General features: G+C 36.0%; 1 protein-coding gene across 2 annotated transcripts in view; it reads left to right on the top strand.

Annotated features, from left to right (window-relative positions):
* The window catches only part of LOC127855314 (ataxin-2-like protein), a 59,088-nt gene that overhangs the window by 22,492 nt on the left and 19,858 nt on the right, over positions 1-16,738 (top strand). For both annotated transcript variants that reach the window (XM_052390778.1, XM_052390786.1), the window contains exons 9-17: positions 290-450; positions 3,263-3,370; positions 5,445-5,485; positions 5,710-6,077; positions 7,187-7,241; positions 10,146-10,293; positions 11,636-11,757; positions 12,042-12,162; positions 14,996-15,526. In XM_052390778.1, the coding sequence (XP_052246738.1) occupies positions 290-450; positions 3,263-3,370; positions 5,445-5,485; positions 5,710-6,077; positions 7,187-7,241; positions 10,146-10,293; positions 11,636-11,757; positions 12,042-12,162; positions 14,996-15,526 (1,655 nt within the window). The remainder of the gene's footprint in view (positions 1-289; positions 451-3,262; positions 3,371-5,444; positions 5,486-5,709; positions 6,078-7,186; positions 7,242-10,145; positions 10,294-11,635; positions 11,758-12,041; positions 12,163-14,995; positions 15,527-16,738) is intronic.

Below are 16,738 nucleotides of genomic sequence, written 5' to 3'. Positions count from 1 at the left end.
TAGCGGGCCGGCCGTCTGTCTATCCGTCACTCTTTTGGGTTTAGGTTTCGAAAAATGCTCATAACTTCTATGTCCCTTCAGGTGTAACCTTCATATTTGGTATGCATGTGTATATGGACAAGGCCTTTCCATACGCACACAAATTTTGACCCCCTTGAACTTAGGGTCCGCGTTTAGGTTTAGAAATCTGCGTTTAGGTTTCGAAAAAACATTTTTCAGGGGCATATGTCTTCCGTTGGAGACAGCTCTTGTTTTAAACATGTTTATGATCAAAGGCATTTCATGACAGGTATGTGCCGCCCAACAAAAGACAGGGGCCTCCAGTGGTGGGCAGCAAGTCTGGGCGTGGTGGCTCGCAGGGTGCTGTAGGTTCAAGATCTGCCATGTCTACTCAGCCATATCCTCCAGCCCAACTCACATCTCAACATTCATCTGAATCTGTTAACGGAGGCAAGTGTATTCAGATTGGTGATAAGGCCATATTAAAAGAATACCAAAGATATAAATAAATACTCACCCACTTGACTTACCGTTGGGCAACTTCATTTTGTGGGTAATTTGTCCAGTTCACATGTGACATAATTTTTATTCTTTCAATATTCCAAATCATCTAAATTTACAATGCTTTGCATCAAATGTTATAGTTCCCAATCTGGGAAAAGTAAAGATCGTCTTTGATTTTCACATATAATTAACACGGTTGTGTGTTTTTTTATGCCCCCAGTAGGGTGGCATATAGCAGTTGAACTGTCCGTCAGTCTGTCCGTCTGTCCGAAACGTTAACATTGGCGATAACTTTTGCAATATTGAAGATAGCAACTTGCTATTTGGCATTCATGTGTATCTCATGGACCTGCACATTTTGAGTGGTGAAAGGTCAAGGTCATTCCTTAAGGTCAAAGCAGGGCTTGCACTAAGCGGCCTACGGCCGTATATTACGCCCGATAATTGTTTCCATACGCCGATAACAAAACCCCATGACGTCCACTGTACTTCCTAAAAATTGGTCATACGCCAAAAATAGCAACCTATAACGTAAGCTGTCGATTAAAATAACATTCAATCAACACTGCTTTCTGCCGACTCAATGTGTTTTGCACACGTCTCGATCAGTCTAAACTCCGCCTCCTTATATTTGCTACCGCCCGCAGGTGATTAGCAAGTTTATTGTGTGTTGTTTATCTAACAGTTACACAATTTATTCCCCCCCCCCCCCCCCCCCCCCCCCCCCCGCACCCCCCCACCCCGTACAGATCGCAAATTGACCGATAAAAAGCAGTCGCTTATTATTGGTTGCTTCAACAACACACTCGTGCCTCTTTGCGCGTGCCGTATCTTGTCTAATGATTAGGAGATAACTGCTGGTTTTGGGCAGACAGCATGGTAAAGAAAGACGGCAAAAATTATTACTAAAGAAAAACTAAACTGATCGAAGTTTAATTTATTACATAGATTCACTACCGTATTAGGTCCCGCGAGTTTTCTCAGTTTGTTAATCCACCGATAATTACAAGTAATAACCATCTTATATAAACTGGAATCACAGTTCATTTTCTATACTAACAAGTCATTTTACTAGTCAGAAACATTCAGAAAACACATTTCCTGGATTATATATAAATTATCCGAGTAGAATTAAATTGCTACGTCATGACCTTCGACATTGCAAATGGCTGACCTATTGTAGGCCTAACATTCAACCCGCGTTCAGTTCAAACCTGGCGATTCAAATTACAAGTATTGTTGGTTCAACAATGGAGAAAACGTTAAATGGATTTAACAAACATTTGATAAGGTTTGTTAAACCAGATAACAACATGGAAAGTTTGGATTATTAAAGTTAAAATGGTAAGGCATTTATTATGTGTACATTTTTCGGACATGTATAGTATTCGGATAAACAGTAATTGATATACTAGATGCTCCATCATGACCATTCATTAAGATTGTGTTTTGTTGCAAATGCAGTCATAGGGATAAGGATAATAAAATGACAATAAATATGTGATGAAAAGGTACAACCGCACATATCTCAAATTACTTATATGTGTTGAATGACTTAAATGTGTTATGATTAAGTAGATTTTAATGAGAATTTATTGTTTTTAGAATGAACATAGTAAAATGATAGAAATAATAAAAGTTTTGAAATTAACATGTTTTGTCTTTTAAGTCGATATTGTTTGCACAAACTTATACCCTGATTTTCCAAACTTCTCCCTATTTTTAAAGCCTAGGGTAGTCTCCGCCTTGTTGTATGATATATCTAGTTACTTTCACAGAATTAAAGTGACCAAAATGGATGGGAAGAGTTTGTGATCATTTACGAAGTTGACATTCTGTTAACATCAACATTAAAGATGTTTGGACTTCCAACATTTTTGAGTGGGACTTCCATAAGTAAAGGGCAGGAAGTCAGGACTTCCAAAATTTATTTTTAGTGCAATCCCTGTCAAAGGTCAAAAAAAAGGGAGATAATTTCTATTTATCATTTAGCAGGTACAGATCATTTTTACAAGGGAAGTAGTCTTTTTATGCCCCCTTTCGAAGAAAAGGGGGCATATAGTGATCGGACTGTCTGTCCGTCTATCCGTCACACTTTGCGTTTAGGTATCGAAAAATGCTCATAACTTCTATGTCCCTTGAGATATAACCTTCATATTTGGTGTGCATGTGTATATGGACAAGGCCTTTCCATACGCACAAAAAATTTGACCCCCGTGACCTTAACCTTGAAGATAGGGTCCGCGTTTAGGTTTAAAATCTGCGTTTAGGTTTTGAAAAATGCTCATGACTTCTATGTCCCTTCAGATATAACCTTCATATTTGGTATGCATGTGTATATGGACAAGGCCTTTCCATACACACACAAATTTTGACCCCTGTGACCTTGACCTTGAACTTAGGGTACGCGTTTAGGTTTCTAAATCTGTGTTTAGGTTTCGAAAAAAGCTCATAACTTCTATCAAGCGTTTATAGGGGGCATAAGTCATCCTATGGTGACAGCTCTTGTTTATTATATCTCTATAAAAAATATTTCTTTCCTTGTAAAAATTATCTGTATTTGCCAAATGATAAAAAAAAAAAAAAAAAAAAAAACGGCGCAAAACACATTTCTTGTTTTGGTCAGTTTCACAATAATTTGGTCATATATCTTGAGAAATTATACCATATTTGATGCATATGTGTGTATGCAACATGAGTCAAAATTGGTTTCAGCTTACAGTCCAAACATTTAAAACATTTAGTGTTTTTTTTGCAGAGGAGCCTATTCGCACAGTGCCAGCCTCTACTGCAGGCCCTACTGTCAGAACTACTAGTCGAAACATGCACGAAGCAGAAAGACATGTTACTTCAGAAAAAAAACAAAGTATTTATTAACTATTTCAGTGTGAAAATATGTATTTTATTTAATTTCTTGTGGTTGTATGTTGGAACCAGAGGGCCAGATAAGATGCATATTTGCGTAAAATACGCTTGTAAAAACAGAAAATACGCATGACTTAACATCCTCTTATGTAAAAAAACTCCTCGCTAAATTCGGATTACGCATCATGTGCAATTTCAATGCGTATTAGCCGTTTATACATGCATATTAATAAATGTAAACATGACTGGTTCCCGTCATTGTGTCCACACCAGTAAAAACGTAGTAACATGACCACCTTTGTATAGAATGTGGTTCCCGACCTTATTTACTCCTCAGTCAGAACGGTATCATTTCATTTTGATCCAAGATAAAGGCCGATGTTGACACAACGGGCTCTCCGCTGCATAATTGAGAATCGATATACACTTATGGTGAAAACATTTAACATCACATTCGATAAAACGCAAATCGCCCAACTTCAAGCATTTAATTTTTGCTATCAGTTCATCTCTTGTGAAAAACCTTTTTCTTTCAAGCACTTTAAATGGCAGCCGAAATACACATATAATAAAAAAGTTGTGTGGACAAAGCTTAAAAGATTTCGATCGTGACGGTAAAGTGCATGCCAAATCAAGACAGAAAAAGAGATTTATGGCTGGGTATAAGCCAAGGGCAAAAAAAACAGAACAACTGTTAAATACATTGTGTACAACAAAAGTGATTGCTCTATTGTGTACAAGACTGCTTGTTATAGCAAGTTAATATTACATGTACAATTTATTATTAATTGTGATCCTTTGAACATAAATACTCCTTAAAATTATCGGATTCTGATTTGTACTCATCAATTAAAAAGTTCATGAGTGAAATACCCCTCAGCAGAAAAAATTATCTGGAGCTCTGGTTGGAACAGTTTTCTGTCAATCCATTTTAGGTTTACAACTTAACTGTTCTGTTGATTTTGGAAAAGTTGACATTGACTTAATGTTGTTTCATAAGCATGAAAACATTGTCTTCTTGCAGATGTTTCATATTGGCACAATTTAATATACTGGGACCTTCCATAGCCATTGAATATGAGTTTATTCCATGTTTAATGCACAAAATGTCTTATGAGTAATACCAAATTTTCATTTAAGAAATGTTTGTGGGCATAATTACTCATTCAAGTTTCATAATCACCTGAATCATATTATGAAATTATGGTTCTTTAATTATTTGCGATTGGCCATTTTAGCAGTTTCTTCTTCTAACAGTGTTTTGGAAATGTCTCTTTCAAATTGATAATGAACAGGTTTAAACCAGTAAGGCCACTGTTGAGCTCATCAGAGCACAACATGCTCAAGATGCACATGTGTCTGTCGAGCATCAAAAACATGTACTTTGTGAGCACTTTTAAGCCTTATTTATTCCCAAATCTTCATGATGCAAAGCATTAGTGTACAACATGTTCTGAAGTATCACTGTGGTTCATGTTTTAAGAGATTGTGTTTCATTCTTATTAAAGAATGTTCACTGAGAATGATGATGAAACCTTTTTGTGAAAATATCCTAATTGAAAATTTTGAATTCTTGTTTTATGAAGTGTACTTTGTTGTGTTGTTGTTGTTTTTAGCTCACCTGTCACGAAGTGACATGGTGAGCTTATGTGACTGTGTGATGTCCGGCGTCAGTATGTGCGTGCGTGCGTGTGTGCGTGCATCCGTCAACAATTTGTTTGTGTAGAAAGTAGAGGTCACAGTTTTCATCCAATCTTTATGAAATTTGGTCAGAATGTTTATTTTGATGAAATCTGGGTTGGGAAAGTATTTGGGTCATCTGGGGTCAAAAACTAGGTCACTAGGTCAATAACTAGGTCAAATAATAGAAAAACCTTGTGTAGACAGTAGAGGTCACAGTTTTCATATAATCTTTATGAAATTTGGGCAGAATGTTTATTTTGATGAAATCTGGGTTGGGATTGTATTTGGTTAGTCAGGTGAGCGATTCAGGGCCATCATGGCCCTCTTGTTTTAAGAAAATACTGTGTTTTTTTTGGTCATATGCGCATGTTATGATTTACCCTTTTTTACAGGAGATTTAGAGGACCTGAAAAGCTTTGGTTCTAATTTTAAGGTAAGTACAACATTTACAAGGGATATGCTATTCAAAAATGAGATACCATATTTATAAAGTTCTTAACAAAAAATGAAATGTCGTTCCAATCAATATTAATCACTTTGCAGTAGACTGTTGAACCATATTTTACTAGTATTAGTCTTTCTATTGAATTTGATGGTGCTACCCTCACCTAAATTAGCCTAACAGAGTCCTATACTATCAATAATTGTCAACTGCAGCTGGCTCCAAATGCAAACAAAGAATTGTCTGAAAGTGAAAGACACAAGGAAAAAGACATTAATAGGAATGTGAAAGAACAACCATCAGAAACAAAAGACACCAATAATAGAGATATATCAACAAGTGATAATTCTAGTGTAGTTAGTGAAACTGCTACTACTATTAGTGTTAGCAGAGGTATAAACCATGTAGAAAACATGAAAAACACTGTGGTGCCTGAAAGAAACTCTTTTAAACACGAAGCACTCGTTGCGACCTCTCAGTCCATGGAACAAAGTTCCGGAGGCGTGTCATCTAGTGTGGATGCTGATTTTGCAGCGTCAGAGACATCAACATCTTCCCAAATCTCTTCAACACAAACAACTATGTAAGTTATTTCATGCATCACCATTTTTGAATTAACCTGTATTATTTGCATAGCAGAGACCTTGGCTAAAGGCTGTGAATATAGATTGCATTAGATAAAGCACGAGTAAATTTAACTTTCTGTTTTGGACCTGGTTTGCAAAATTTGAAATGTTAAAGAATCTAGAAAAAGATCAAGAAAATACTGCTTTTGTTTAAGTCTAATTTTGGCTATTATAAATTATTTTGATATGTTTCCAATTTTACACTACAATTTCATCTGGATTATTATGTCTATACACATATTTGAGATAATTATCCCCCGCCATTGGCGGAGGGATATTGTTTTGGCGTTGTCTGTCCGTCCGTCTTTTTGTCTGTCCGGAGCCATATCTTTGAAGTGCTTTGACGGATTTCATTGAAACTTGGTATGAGTATATATTTGGATACTAGGATGATGCACGCCAAATGGTATTGTACACCATATGTTAATAACGGAGTTATGGCCCTTTGTACCTTGAAAAAATGCTTTTTTGAGTGTCAAATATAACACTTTTGTGTCCAGAAGCATATTGGCGGGGGACATCAATTCAACAAATTTGCTTGTTCAATATATCATACCAGTGGTTTGATAATTTGGAAAGCAACTAACTAAATACTGCTGTTAAGAATCCTAATGGTGGTTAATTTACTACATACATTCAGCTTGTGAAATATATACATTTTCCAAAAAAACAACATTGTTTACTTTTTTATCTAGGGAATCGATGGGAAAAGTGATAAGTTTTTAATTCATACATTTTTAGATCGGCTGTTTTCGGAGAAAAGCCGTGGTATTGTCATAGCCAGCTTGTCATGTCGTCATGAAACTTTATATGTAGATGCACCTTGATGAGTTCTTACTGCCACACCCATTTTTTGGTCAAAGGTCAAGGTCACTGTGACCTCTAAAAAAAAATTCTGACAAGCTTTCTTGTATTCAAAACTTTACCCGCAGCCGAGCGTTATGCGGTGCACTTGTTTAACAACCAATTATTTCTTCAGTCATTTGCCTGGATTATGTAGCCTGAACTGTTATTGTTGATAAATGTTTTTAGTTTAAGGTTATCATTCTATCTTGTTTATTTTCAGAGTTGTTAACTCAAACTTGCGAGCAGAAGCACAAGAGTTTGTCCCAAGGAGCTCGGTAAGATTCTCTGAATGTCTTCCTTTAATTACATTTTAAAGCCACACAACTTATTTGGCATAGTAAATTTAAGTATCAACAAGAAACATATTTTATCTATGCCAATTAGAATATATCTGGTGGTTACAAGGTAGAAATCCGTCTTTTTTGCGCTTTAAAACCTTAAAAATAATCGTGTTTGTCGAAATGGATGTATACGTCTAGAATATATCTGGTGGTTACAAGGTAGAAATTCGTCTTTTTTCGCTTTAAAACTTAAAAATATTCACGTTTGTCGAAATGGACATATACATATAGAAATCCTTCTTTCGGTTTTAAAAGCGTTACCATTTGAAAAATTATAAGTAACTTCATAATTAGGCTATAGATTTAATTTTATCTATGCCAATTAGAATATATCTGGTGGTTACAAGGTAGAAATCTGTCTTTTTTGCGTTTTAAAACTTAAAAATAATCGTGTTTGTCGAAACGGACATATATGTATAGAAATGCTACTTTCGGTTTTAAAAGCAGAATCTTTAAAAAAATAATAAATTACTTTCTAACTAGGCTATAGATTTAATGACAATTTTGCACACTTTCATATTGCATCTATATGTATTGATTAACATGTATTTCATTTCAAGGTCAGAGGCAAAGTGTGTGGCTTTAAAATATTATTTGCTTTTTAAAAATCATTTTTAAGCTGATTAATGTAAATGTAATTAATATTTATAAAATACTGATTGATATTGATGAGTTTTGGCCACACTTGAACCTTTAAATAACTGAAGTACTATTTTTACGTCCATGGAGTTGGATGCTTTAAGTTTTGTCACTTATCCGTATGTCTGTACAAACGTCACAAATCTTGAGATGTCAATTGCTGTATTGGGAGAAACTCATTCAAACTTTCCCAGTTGAATGTCTGTATTGTGTAGATAATCGTTAATGTCTGTATTCTGTCAATAATCATGAATGTCTGTACAGAGTAGATAATCATGAATGTCTTTGCTGTGTAGATAATCATCAATGTCTTTACTGTGTAGATAATCATGAATGTCTGTACTGTGTATATAATCATGAATGTCTGTACTGTGAAGATAATCATGAATGTCTGTACTGAGTAGATAATCATGAATGTATGTACTGTGTAGATAATCATGAATGTATGTACTGTGTAGATAATCATGAATGCCTGTACTGTGTTTATAATCATGAATGTATGTACTGTGTAGATAATCATGAATGTCTGTACTGTGTATATAATCATGTCTTAACTGTGTAGATAATCATCAATGTCTGTACTGTGTAGATAATGATGAATGTCTATTGTGTAGATAATCATGAATGTCTGTATTGTATAGATAATCATGAATGTCTGCACTGTGTAGATAATGATTAATTTCTGTACTGTGTAGATAATGATGAATGTCTGTACTGTGAAGATAATCATGAATGTCTGTACTATGTAGATAATCATGAATGTCTGTACTGTGTAGATAATGATTAATGTCTGTACTGTGTAGATTATAATGAATGTCTGTACTGTGATTATCTACAATGTACATATATTCATGGTTTACACAGTACATACATTCATGATTATCAACACAGTTCAGACATTTGTGATTATCTACATCAATGTCTGTGCTGTGTAGATAATCATGAATGTCTGTACTGTGTAGATAATCATGAATGTCTTTACTGTGTGGATAATGATTGATTTCTGTACTGTGTAGATAATGATGGATGTTAGTACTGTATAGATAATCATCAATGTCTGTACTGTGTATACAATGAGTAATGTCTACAGGGTTTTTTTTCCACTTTTTGGGAAGATAGCCCATGGCTTTGGAATTGGGAATTTTATCGGCATTTTCATTAAATTGGGAAAATAAATTCATTAGCCTTTTTTTCCACATGAAAAGTCCACTGATTAGGGAAATACTAAATTTGATATAACTCTTTATAATCATTTAAATTAAAAGAACAAAATCATATAATACTTTGTTAGATGTAATTGAATTGAAATTGAGATAAAATACGCATTAGACTTCTTTCAAAAAAAAAAAAAATAATAATAAAAAAAAAAATTATTTTTTTTGGAAATTGGGAATTTTTTGCCACATTTTGGGAAAAAAGTATACTTTTTGGGATTGGGAACATAGCCGAATTTCGGCTATAAAATCGGGCTAAAAAAAACCCTGGTCTATACTGTGTAGATAATGATGGATGTCTGTACTGTGTAGATAATCATGAATGTCTTTACAGTGTAGATAGTCACAAATGTCTTTACTGTGTAGATAATATTTGATGTTTGTACTTTGTAGAAAATGATGGATGTCTGTACTGTGTAGATAATCATCGATGTCTGTACTGTGAAGATAATGAATAAAATCTGTGCTGTGTAGATAATGATGGATGTCTGTACTGTGTAGATAATCATGAATGTCTTTACTGTGTAGATTATGAGTAATGCCTGTACTGTGTAGATAATGATGGAAGTCTGCACTGTGTAGATAATCATGAATGTCTGTACTGTGTCGATAATCATGAATGTATGTCCTGTGTAGATAACCATGAATGTCTGTACAGTGTAGATAATCATTAATGTATGTACTTTGTAGATAATCTGGAAAATCTGTACTGTGTAGATAATCATGAAGAAAGCTGTTTTATGGGTGCATCAATGTCTGTTGATTTATTGAAATTATAAGCTAAGTTTTCAGTGTGTATCTCTTACTTTTTTGTTTCATTCAAAGTGTTTTAACTCAACTTGAAACTACACGCAAACACCTATCTTCATAACGTATGTGAACATAAATGTTTAATTATAAGTTTGCATTTTGAACATCTGAACAAGAGATTAAAATAGCACAGAAGTGTTCAACTTCAATGTAAAGTGTACATGGTATGTTCCAGTTGGCCAGTCACCAGCAGGTGCCCACTCCCCCTCAACAACCAACACCCACTCCAAACCAAACTGTTCTGTACTACACCCCCCAGATGACCCAGATGCCCCCAGTGAATCAAGTGATGGTCCAGCAGCAACAATTCCAGGTGAAAAGAGGTGAGTAAATATCAGCTTGTATCAAAATTAACCAAACCATAGTGGGTTATAGGGTACAGAGCTGTATGAGTATATCATAGCACGGAAGACAAGTACCAGAAGTTTGTGAGGAAAAAGGAACACAAAATCTACACAAAAGACTGTTCATGCATGTATTTAATGTTGAATAACAAAATAATTATGATGCATATCCTAATGCGTAGCTCATGTGCGCCGCTTTTCTCATATTGCTGTTAAGTGGATTTTATGCTTAATTGGTCAATATTTCAACCATACAGGTAGATATTAAGATAAAATTTTGAGCATATACAATATTTTATTATGCCCCCCTTCGAAGAAGAGGGGGTATATTGCTTTGCACATGTCGGTCGGTCTGTTGGTCGGTCGGTCCGTCCATCAGGTGGTTTCCGGATGATAACTCAAGAACGCTTAGGCCTAGGATCATGAAACTTCATAGGTACATTGATCATGACTCGCAGATGATCCCTATTGATTTTGAGGTCACTAGGTCAAAGGTCAAGGTCACGGTGACCCGAAATAGTAAAATGGTTTCCGGATGATAACTCAAGAACGCTCATGCCTAGGATCATGAAACTTGATAGGTACATTGATCATGACTGGCAGATGACCCCTATTGATTTTCAGGTCACTAGGTCAAAGGTCAAGGTCACAGTGACTCGAAATAGTAAAATGGTTTCCCGATGATAACTCAAGAAAGCTTATGGCTAGGATCATGAAACTTATAGGTACATTGATCATGACTCGCAGATGACCCCTATTGATTTTCAGGTCACTAGGTCAAAGGTCAAGGTCACAGTGACAAAAAAGATATTTACAAAATGGCTGTCACTACAACTGAGAGCCCATATGGGGGGCATGCATGTTTTACAAACAGCCCTTGTTTCAATAGAATATACAAAATATGTGCAGTGAAGAAGTTTCGTTAAATATATCTTGTTCATCATTTACCAAACCTGCATTTCTCAACAGTCGACTGGCATCTGGAATGGGATCTTACTATTTCTAACAGCAAGGAGAAACATAGTCTTAATGGCAAGCTTACATTGTACAAATGTTAAATCAAAACATAGTCTTATTACGTGTGGAAAATGTTCATATAATTGATATAGTGGAATGACCTATTGTAAAACTTCACAGCAAGAAGCAGTTTCTGTTGACTCATCATGATCAAGACTGTTATTGGTCTGTGTATGTAACCTTTTATATGATTTACTCAGATTCTTACCATTTGTGGATTTTATTTTTAAGAGATTATGTAAAGCTTCATTCCTGCAATTTACGCATAAATCATTTTGTTTGAGTAAAAATTGTACTCCTCTAGCTGATGTATCGGTCAAGAATATGAATGCTACTGCGATGCAAAAAACTGGCCAGCCTTTGTTAGCCCATAACCATGTGTTCATGGTTCAACAACCTGTAGCCACAGGGTACAATCACGGGCAGGTATGATAACTTGGCTATTTTAATAGTACTGGATTTGAATCATCATCATGCAATTAAAGATCACATGTGTTTAAATCAAACAACTGCTCTGTCTTAAGACTGTTAAAACTGTAGTATGTACACTTTTGTCTATAACTCTGTTTGTCTCTCTAGACACAAAATTGTCAGATAAGGTACCCTTTCAGCCAATTTTTTTTTATTTGATGATGCATAAAGACTGTACTGGAAAGTTATACATAACTTCCATGTTTTATGTGTAACCTGTGTGATTGCCTGCCTTCCAGATGATAACCATGCCTCCTCCTACCCAGCAGAGAATTATGTCGCAACCATCGATGCATCCGGGAGTTGTACCTTCCCCAATGTCAGGTCCACAGTCAATCGACCTTTCACAGCCCATGTACAGTATGTACAGAAGTCACACTATGACTTATTTCATTATCCAATCCCTACAAATTATATGGGGACTGTTGAAAATTTGAGAGATATTTGTTATTTTTGCAAAGAATATCTTCTCTTCTTTTGTCTTTTGCCTGCCATCTTGGAATAATGACATGTGACATGTTAGGATAGTTACGTAAAATCATATATGTCTGACTACATTCGCAAACCACTAGTTACGTGTTGTTGTCTGACAACTCAAGGCGCTACATTAGCAATCATGTGGAATTCTTGTCATTTGAACATATGCATCTGTTTTATCTGGTAAACAATATGAGTCGCGTTCTGAGAAAACTGGGCATAATGCATGTGCCTAGTGTCATCCCAGATTAGCCTGTGCAGTCCGCACAGGATAATCAGGGACGACACTTTCCGCTTTAATGACATTTTTGTTTAAATGAAGTCTCTTCTTAGCAAAAATCCAATTCAAGCGGAAAGTGTCGTCCCAGATTAGCCTGTGCGGACTGCACAGGCTAATCTGGGACGACACTTTACGCACATGCATTATGCCCAGTTTTCTCAGAACACGACTCGTATTATTACGATTGTGAAACTCATAAGATGTTTACAAACGTACTTGTTTTTAATTGTACAATACAAAAAAAGTTTCGGCGAAAATGATTGTTCGGATTAAGTCCATGAACAAGGCAAAAAAATACCACTAGGTGAAGTTTTGACATTTAGTGGGTCTCAAAGAAGGAAAACAAATCCTGCTAAAGATTAAGCACTGTTCTTGATTAAATTATTTTTTTAAATACTTGATTGGATGTGTATGCAAATGGCGTAAATCAAGCATAGTCAAAGTGTCAGAAAGTATGATAGCCGCTGATTTTGCTGACATTTTAGGCTGACAATTTTGGTCAAGAGGCAATGAAGATCGTTATCCGTAAGGGTGCGTGGCAAAATGATAACGAAGAATTAAAGCTTTAAATCTCTCAATTCAGTAGAAATGATCTATATTTGAAAATGATGGAACATTTTCGTTTGAAGTACTGGTTGTTTAGACTGTAATCCTTCTCTGTTACTAAATCTTAGTGGAAGAACTGTGCTTTTTACAAAATGGAATATTTATTTATAAGAAGCTGTGGTTCAAACCTTATTAAATTAATGAATAACTCAACATTTATTTGTGTTGTTACTTAAATGTGTTAACAAGTTCACTTTTATGTTTTGGACAAGTGAGTTTTAAATGCGGACCAGTTGATTTTTAGCTCACCTGAGGCCACATTTCTTGTCCGATCTTCATGAAACTTGGTGAGAAGCTTTGTCCCCATAAAATCTCGGTCGAGTTCGATACTGGGTCGTGCGGGGTCAAAAACTAGGTCACTAGGTAAAAAAAAAGAATAAACTTGTAAACACTGTAGAAGTCACATTTCATGCCCAATCTTCATGTTACGTTGTCAAAATGTTTGTCTTAATGATATGTTGGTTGAGTTCGAAAATGGTTCCGGTCAGTTAAATAACATGGCTGCCAGGGGGGGGGGGGGGGGGGCAGTTTTCCTTATTTGGCTTTAGAGAAACCTTGTAAACACTCTAGAAGTCACAATTTTTGCTCAATCATCATGAAAGTTGGTCAAAACATTGGTTTTATTGATATCTTGGACGAGTTTGAAAATGGTTGAGATCAGTGAAAAAACATGGCCTCCAGTGGGCGGGGCATGTTTCTCTATGTGAACACTAGAAGTCACATTTTTGGCCCAATTTTCATGAAATTTGGTCAGAACATTTGTTTCCTTGATATGAGAGTTGAGTTTGAAAATGGTTCCGGTCAGTTGAAAAACATGCCTCAGGGGGGGGGGGGGAGGGAGGGGGGGGGGGGGGGCAGTTTTCATTATTTGGCTATAGAGAAACCTTGTAAACACTCTAGAAGTCACAATTTTTGCCCAATCATCATGAAAGTTGGTCAAAACATTGGTTTTATTGATATCTCAGACGAGTTCGAAAATGGTTCAGATTGGTGAAAAAACATGGGCAGGGCATTTTTCTCTATATGTATATAGTGAAAACATGTGAACACTCTAGAAGTCACATTTTTGGCCCAATTTTCATGAAATATGGTCAGAACATTTGTTTCCTTGATATGAGAGTTGAGTTTGAAAATGGTTCCGGTCAATTTAATAACATGGCTGCCGGAAGGGGGGCAGTTTTCTTATATTTTTATAGTAAAAAAAGCTTTGAACACTCTAGAAGTCACATTTTTTGCCCAATCATCATGAAACTTGGTGAAAAGATTGGTTTTATATATATCACATAATTAATGCCATAATTATTGCCCTTAGATTGTCCAAATTTTCATTATATTATACAAAATCCTTGTAAACACTCTAGAGGTCACAATTTTGTTTCAGATTTTAAGAATCTTGGTCATAATATTTATTTTTGTAAGCAAAGTTTGATGTTTGGTTAGGGGGTCTACTCAAAATATTGGTCATCAGGTCAAATTTTACAAAAACAAAATCACTCCATATGCCAGAGTTTTGGTTCAATAATGATGAAACTTGACCAGGATGTTTGTCTGGACAATATCTAGGTCAAGTTTGACGTTTGGTAAAGATTGAATTAACCTCTCAGGTGAGCGAACTAGGGCCATCTTGGCCCTCTTGTTCAGTTTTATCTGTCAGTGAACAAGTGTTAAATTGTTATATTTCCTCACCCCTGGATAAAGTTATATCTATTAATTTGTTTAAACAAATTGCACTTTCTTATCTCTAAAATTAGGAACTAAATTGCACATATTGTGCCTGCAGTTATTGTTGCCATATTGTTCTGATAATACATGATGCTCTGTATATTTCAGTTGGTCAGCAAGGCCCTATGCCTGCTCACATGAATCAGCAGTGGCAGATGTACATGAGCTCTCAGCATGCAAGTCAACCAATGCACAACAACCCCGCCCCGAGCCCAGTGCACACCAATCCAACCCAAGTGATGAACCCAGGCCCACACCCGCCTTCCTCGGGCACTCCTCAGCCCCAGCAAGGCTACCCACAGAACCCACATCAACCACACCCGCCCCTGCAACCAAGCCCCCACAACCAACCATCTCCACAGAATATGCAGCCTTACAACTCCTTCACGTCTCACGGAGTGCCGCCCATGCAGATGCAGGGCTCCATTGGGAGCCATCAGTTCCCCATGCCGCAGCACTCCAGTGTGCCCACCTCGGTCACGTACAGTATGCAAGGCCACCAGCACCATAACTCCAACCAGCTGCAGCACATCGTCATGATGCCTTCCAATGCTCAGCACCCTGGTCCCAGCGGCCAGATGGGCCAGCATCATCATCACCATCATAACATGCAACAGTTCGCTGGACATCATATGCCAAGTAGGACTTTTTAATGTGCAATCATCGAATACTTGTAAGATTTATATTATGGCAGACTGAAATGTTACATTCTAGAAATTTGCCTTTGGGTATTAAGATTTCACTTACAAAATATGTAAAATTAATTTTGAATGCAGTCATTCCAGAGGAAAATAAGAATTATTCCTGATAATTAAATTATAATGATCTTTTCACTGATCTTTACCTTTTTTATAAGTTAAAAAAATAACATTGGCCTTTCAACATTGCATTATCACAGCCCTTTAACACTGGTTCAAGCACTTTTTATGTCCCCCACCACTATAGTGGGGGACATATTGTTTTTGCCCTGTCTGTTGGTTGTTTTATGTGTTTGTTTGTGCAAGCTTTAACATTTTCCATAACTTTTGCAATATTAAAGATAGCAACTTAATATTTGGCATGCATGTGTATCTCATGGAGCTGCACATTTTGAGTGATGAAAGGTCAAGGTCATCCTTCAAGGTCAAAGGTCAAATATATGGGTCAAAATCGCTAATTTTAATGTACACTTTTGCAATATTGAAGATAGCAACTTAATATTTGGCATGCATGTGTATCTCATGGAGCTGCACATTTTGAGTGGCGAAAGGTCAAGTTCATCCTTCAAGGTCAAATATATGTGGAATTTGTCATCCTTCAAGGTCAAAGGTCAAATATATGGGGACATAGTGTTTCACAAACACATCGCTTGTTTGAAGATGCTTTAATAAACAAGCTTATGATCCTTCCTATGTTGCATTGAGACATGAAGTTTAAAAAAAATATGGAGAAATTAAGAGGTTGATAAGTATTAGGTTGTTTGATTTTTTGGGGCTGACACATTTTGCTTTACTTTAAAAAGCGGCTGATCTATTGTAATTTAGACTCAATGATTTCTCCATAATAAGCTCTTCCTGCCCTGAGCGACACCTAAATTATCATTGGTTTGTTTATTAATGAATCTCCAAATTGAGGATGGTAAGTATTTCATGGCCTAACTTGTTTATGACATGATAAACACTAAGAATTAACTTGTTTTGTATTGCAAAATTGATGTGGCCTATCTTTGAACAAAGCATTTGGTTGTAAGTAAATCCTGTTTTAATAAAATTTAACAATATTATTAAAAACACTATGAAACCATTTTTTTTTATGTCCCCCACCACTATAGTGGGGGACATATTGTTTTTGCCCTGTCTGTCTGTTGGTTTG

This window comes from Dreissena polymorpha, chromosome 1, assembly GCF_020536995.1.
Source record: "Dreissena polymorpha isolate Duluth1 chromosome 1, UMN_Dpol_1.0, whole genome shotgun sequence".
Classification (NCBI taxonomy): domain Eukaryota; kingdom Metazoa; phylum Mollusca; class Bivalvia; order Myida; family Dreissenidae; genus Dreissena; species Dreissena polymorpha.
Note: the sequence above shows the minus strand (reverse complement) of the source record. Positions and strands in the feature narration are given on the sequence as shown.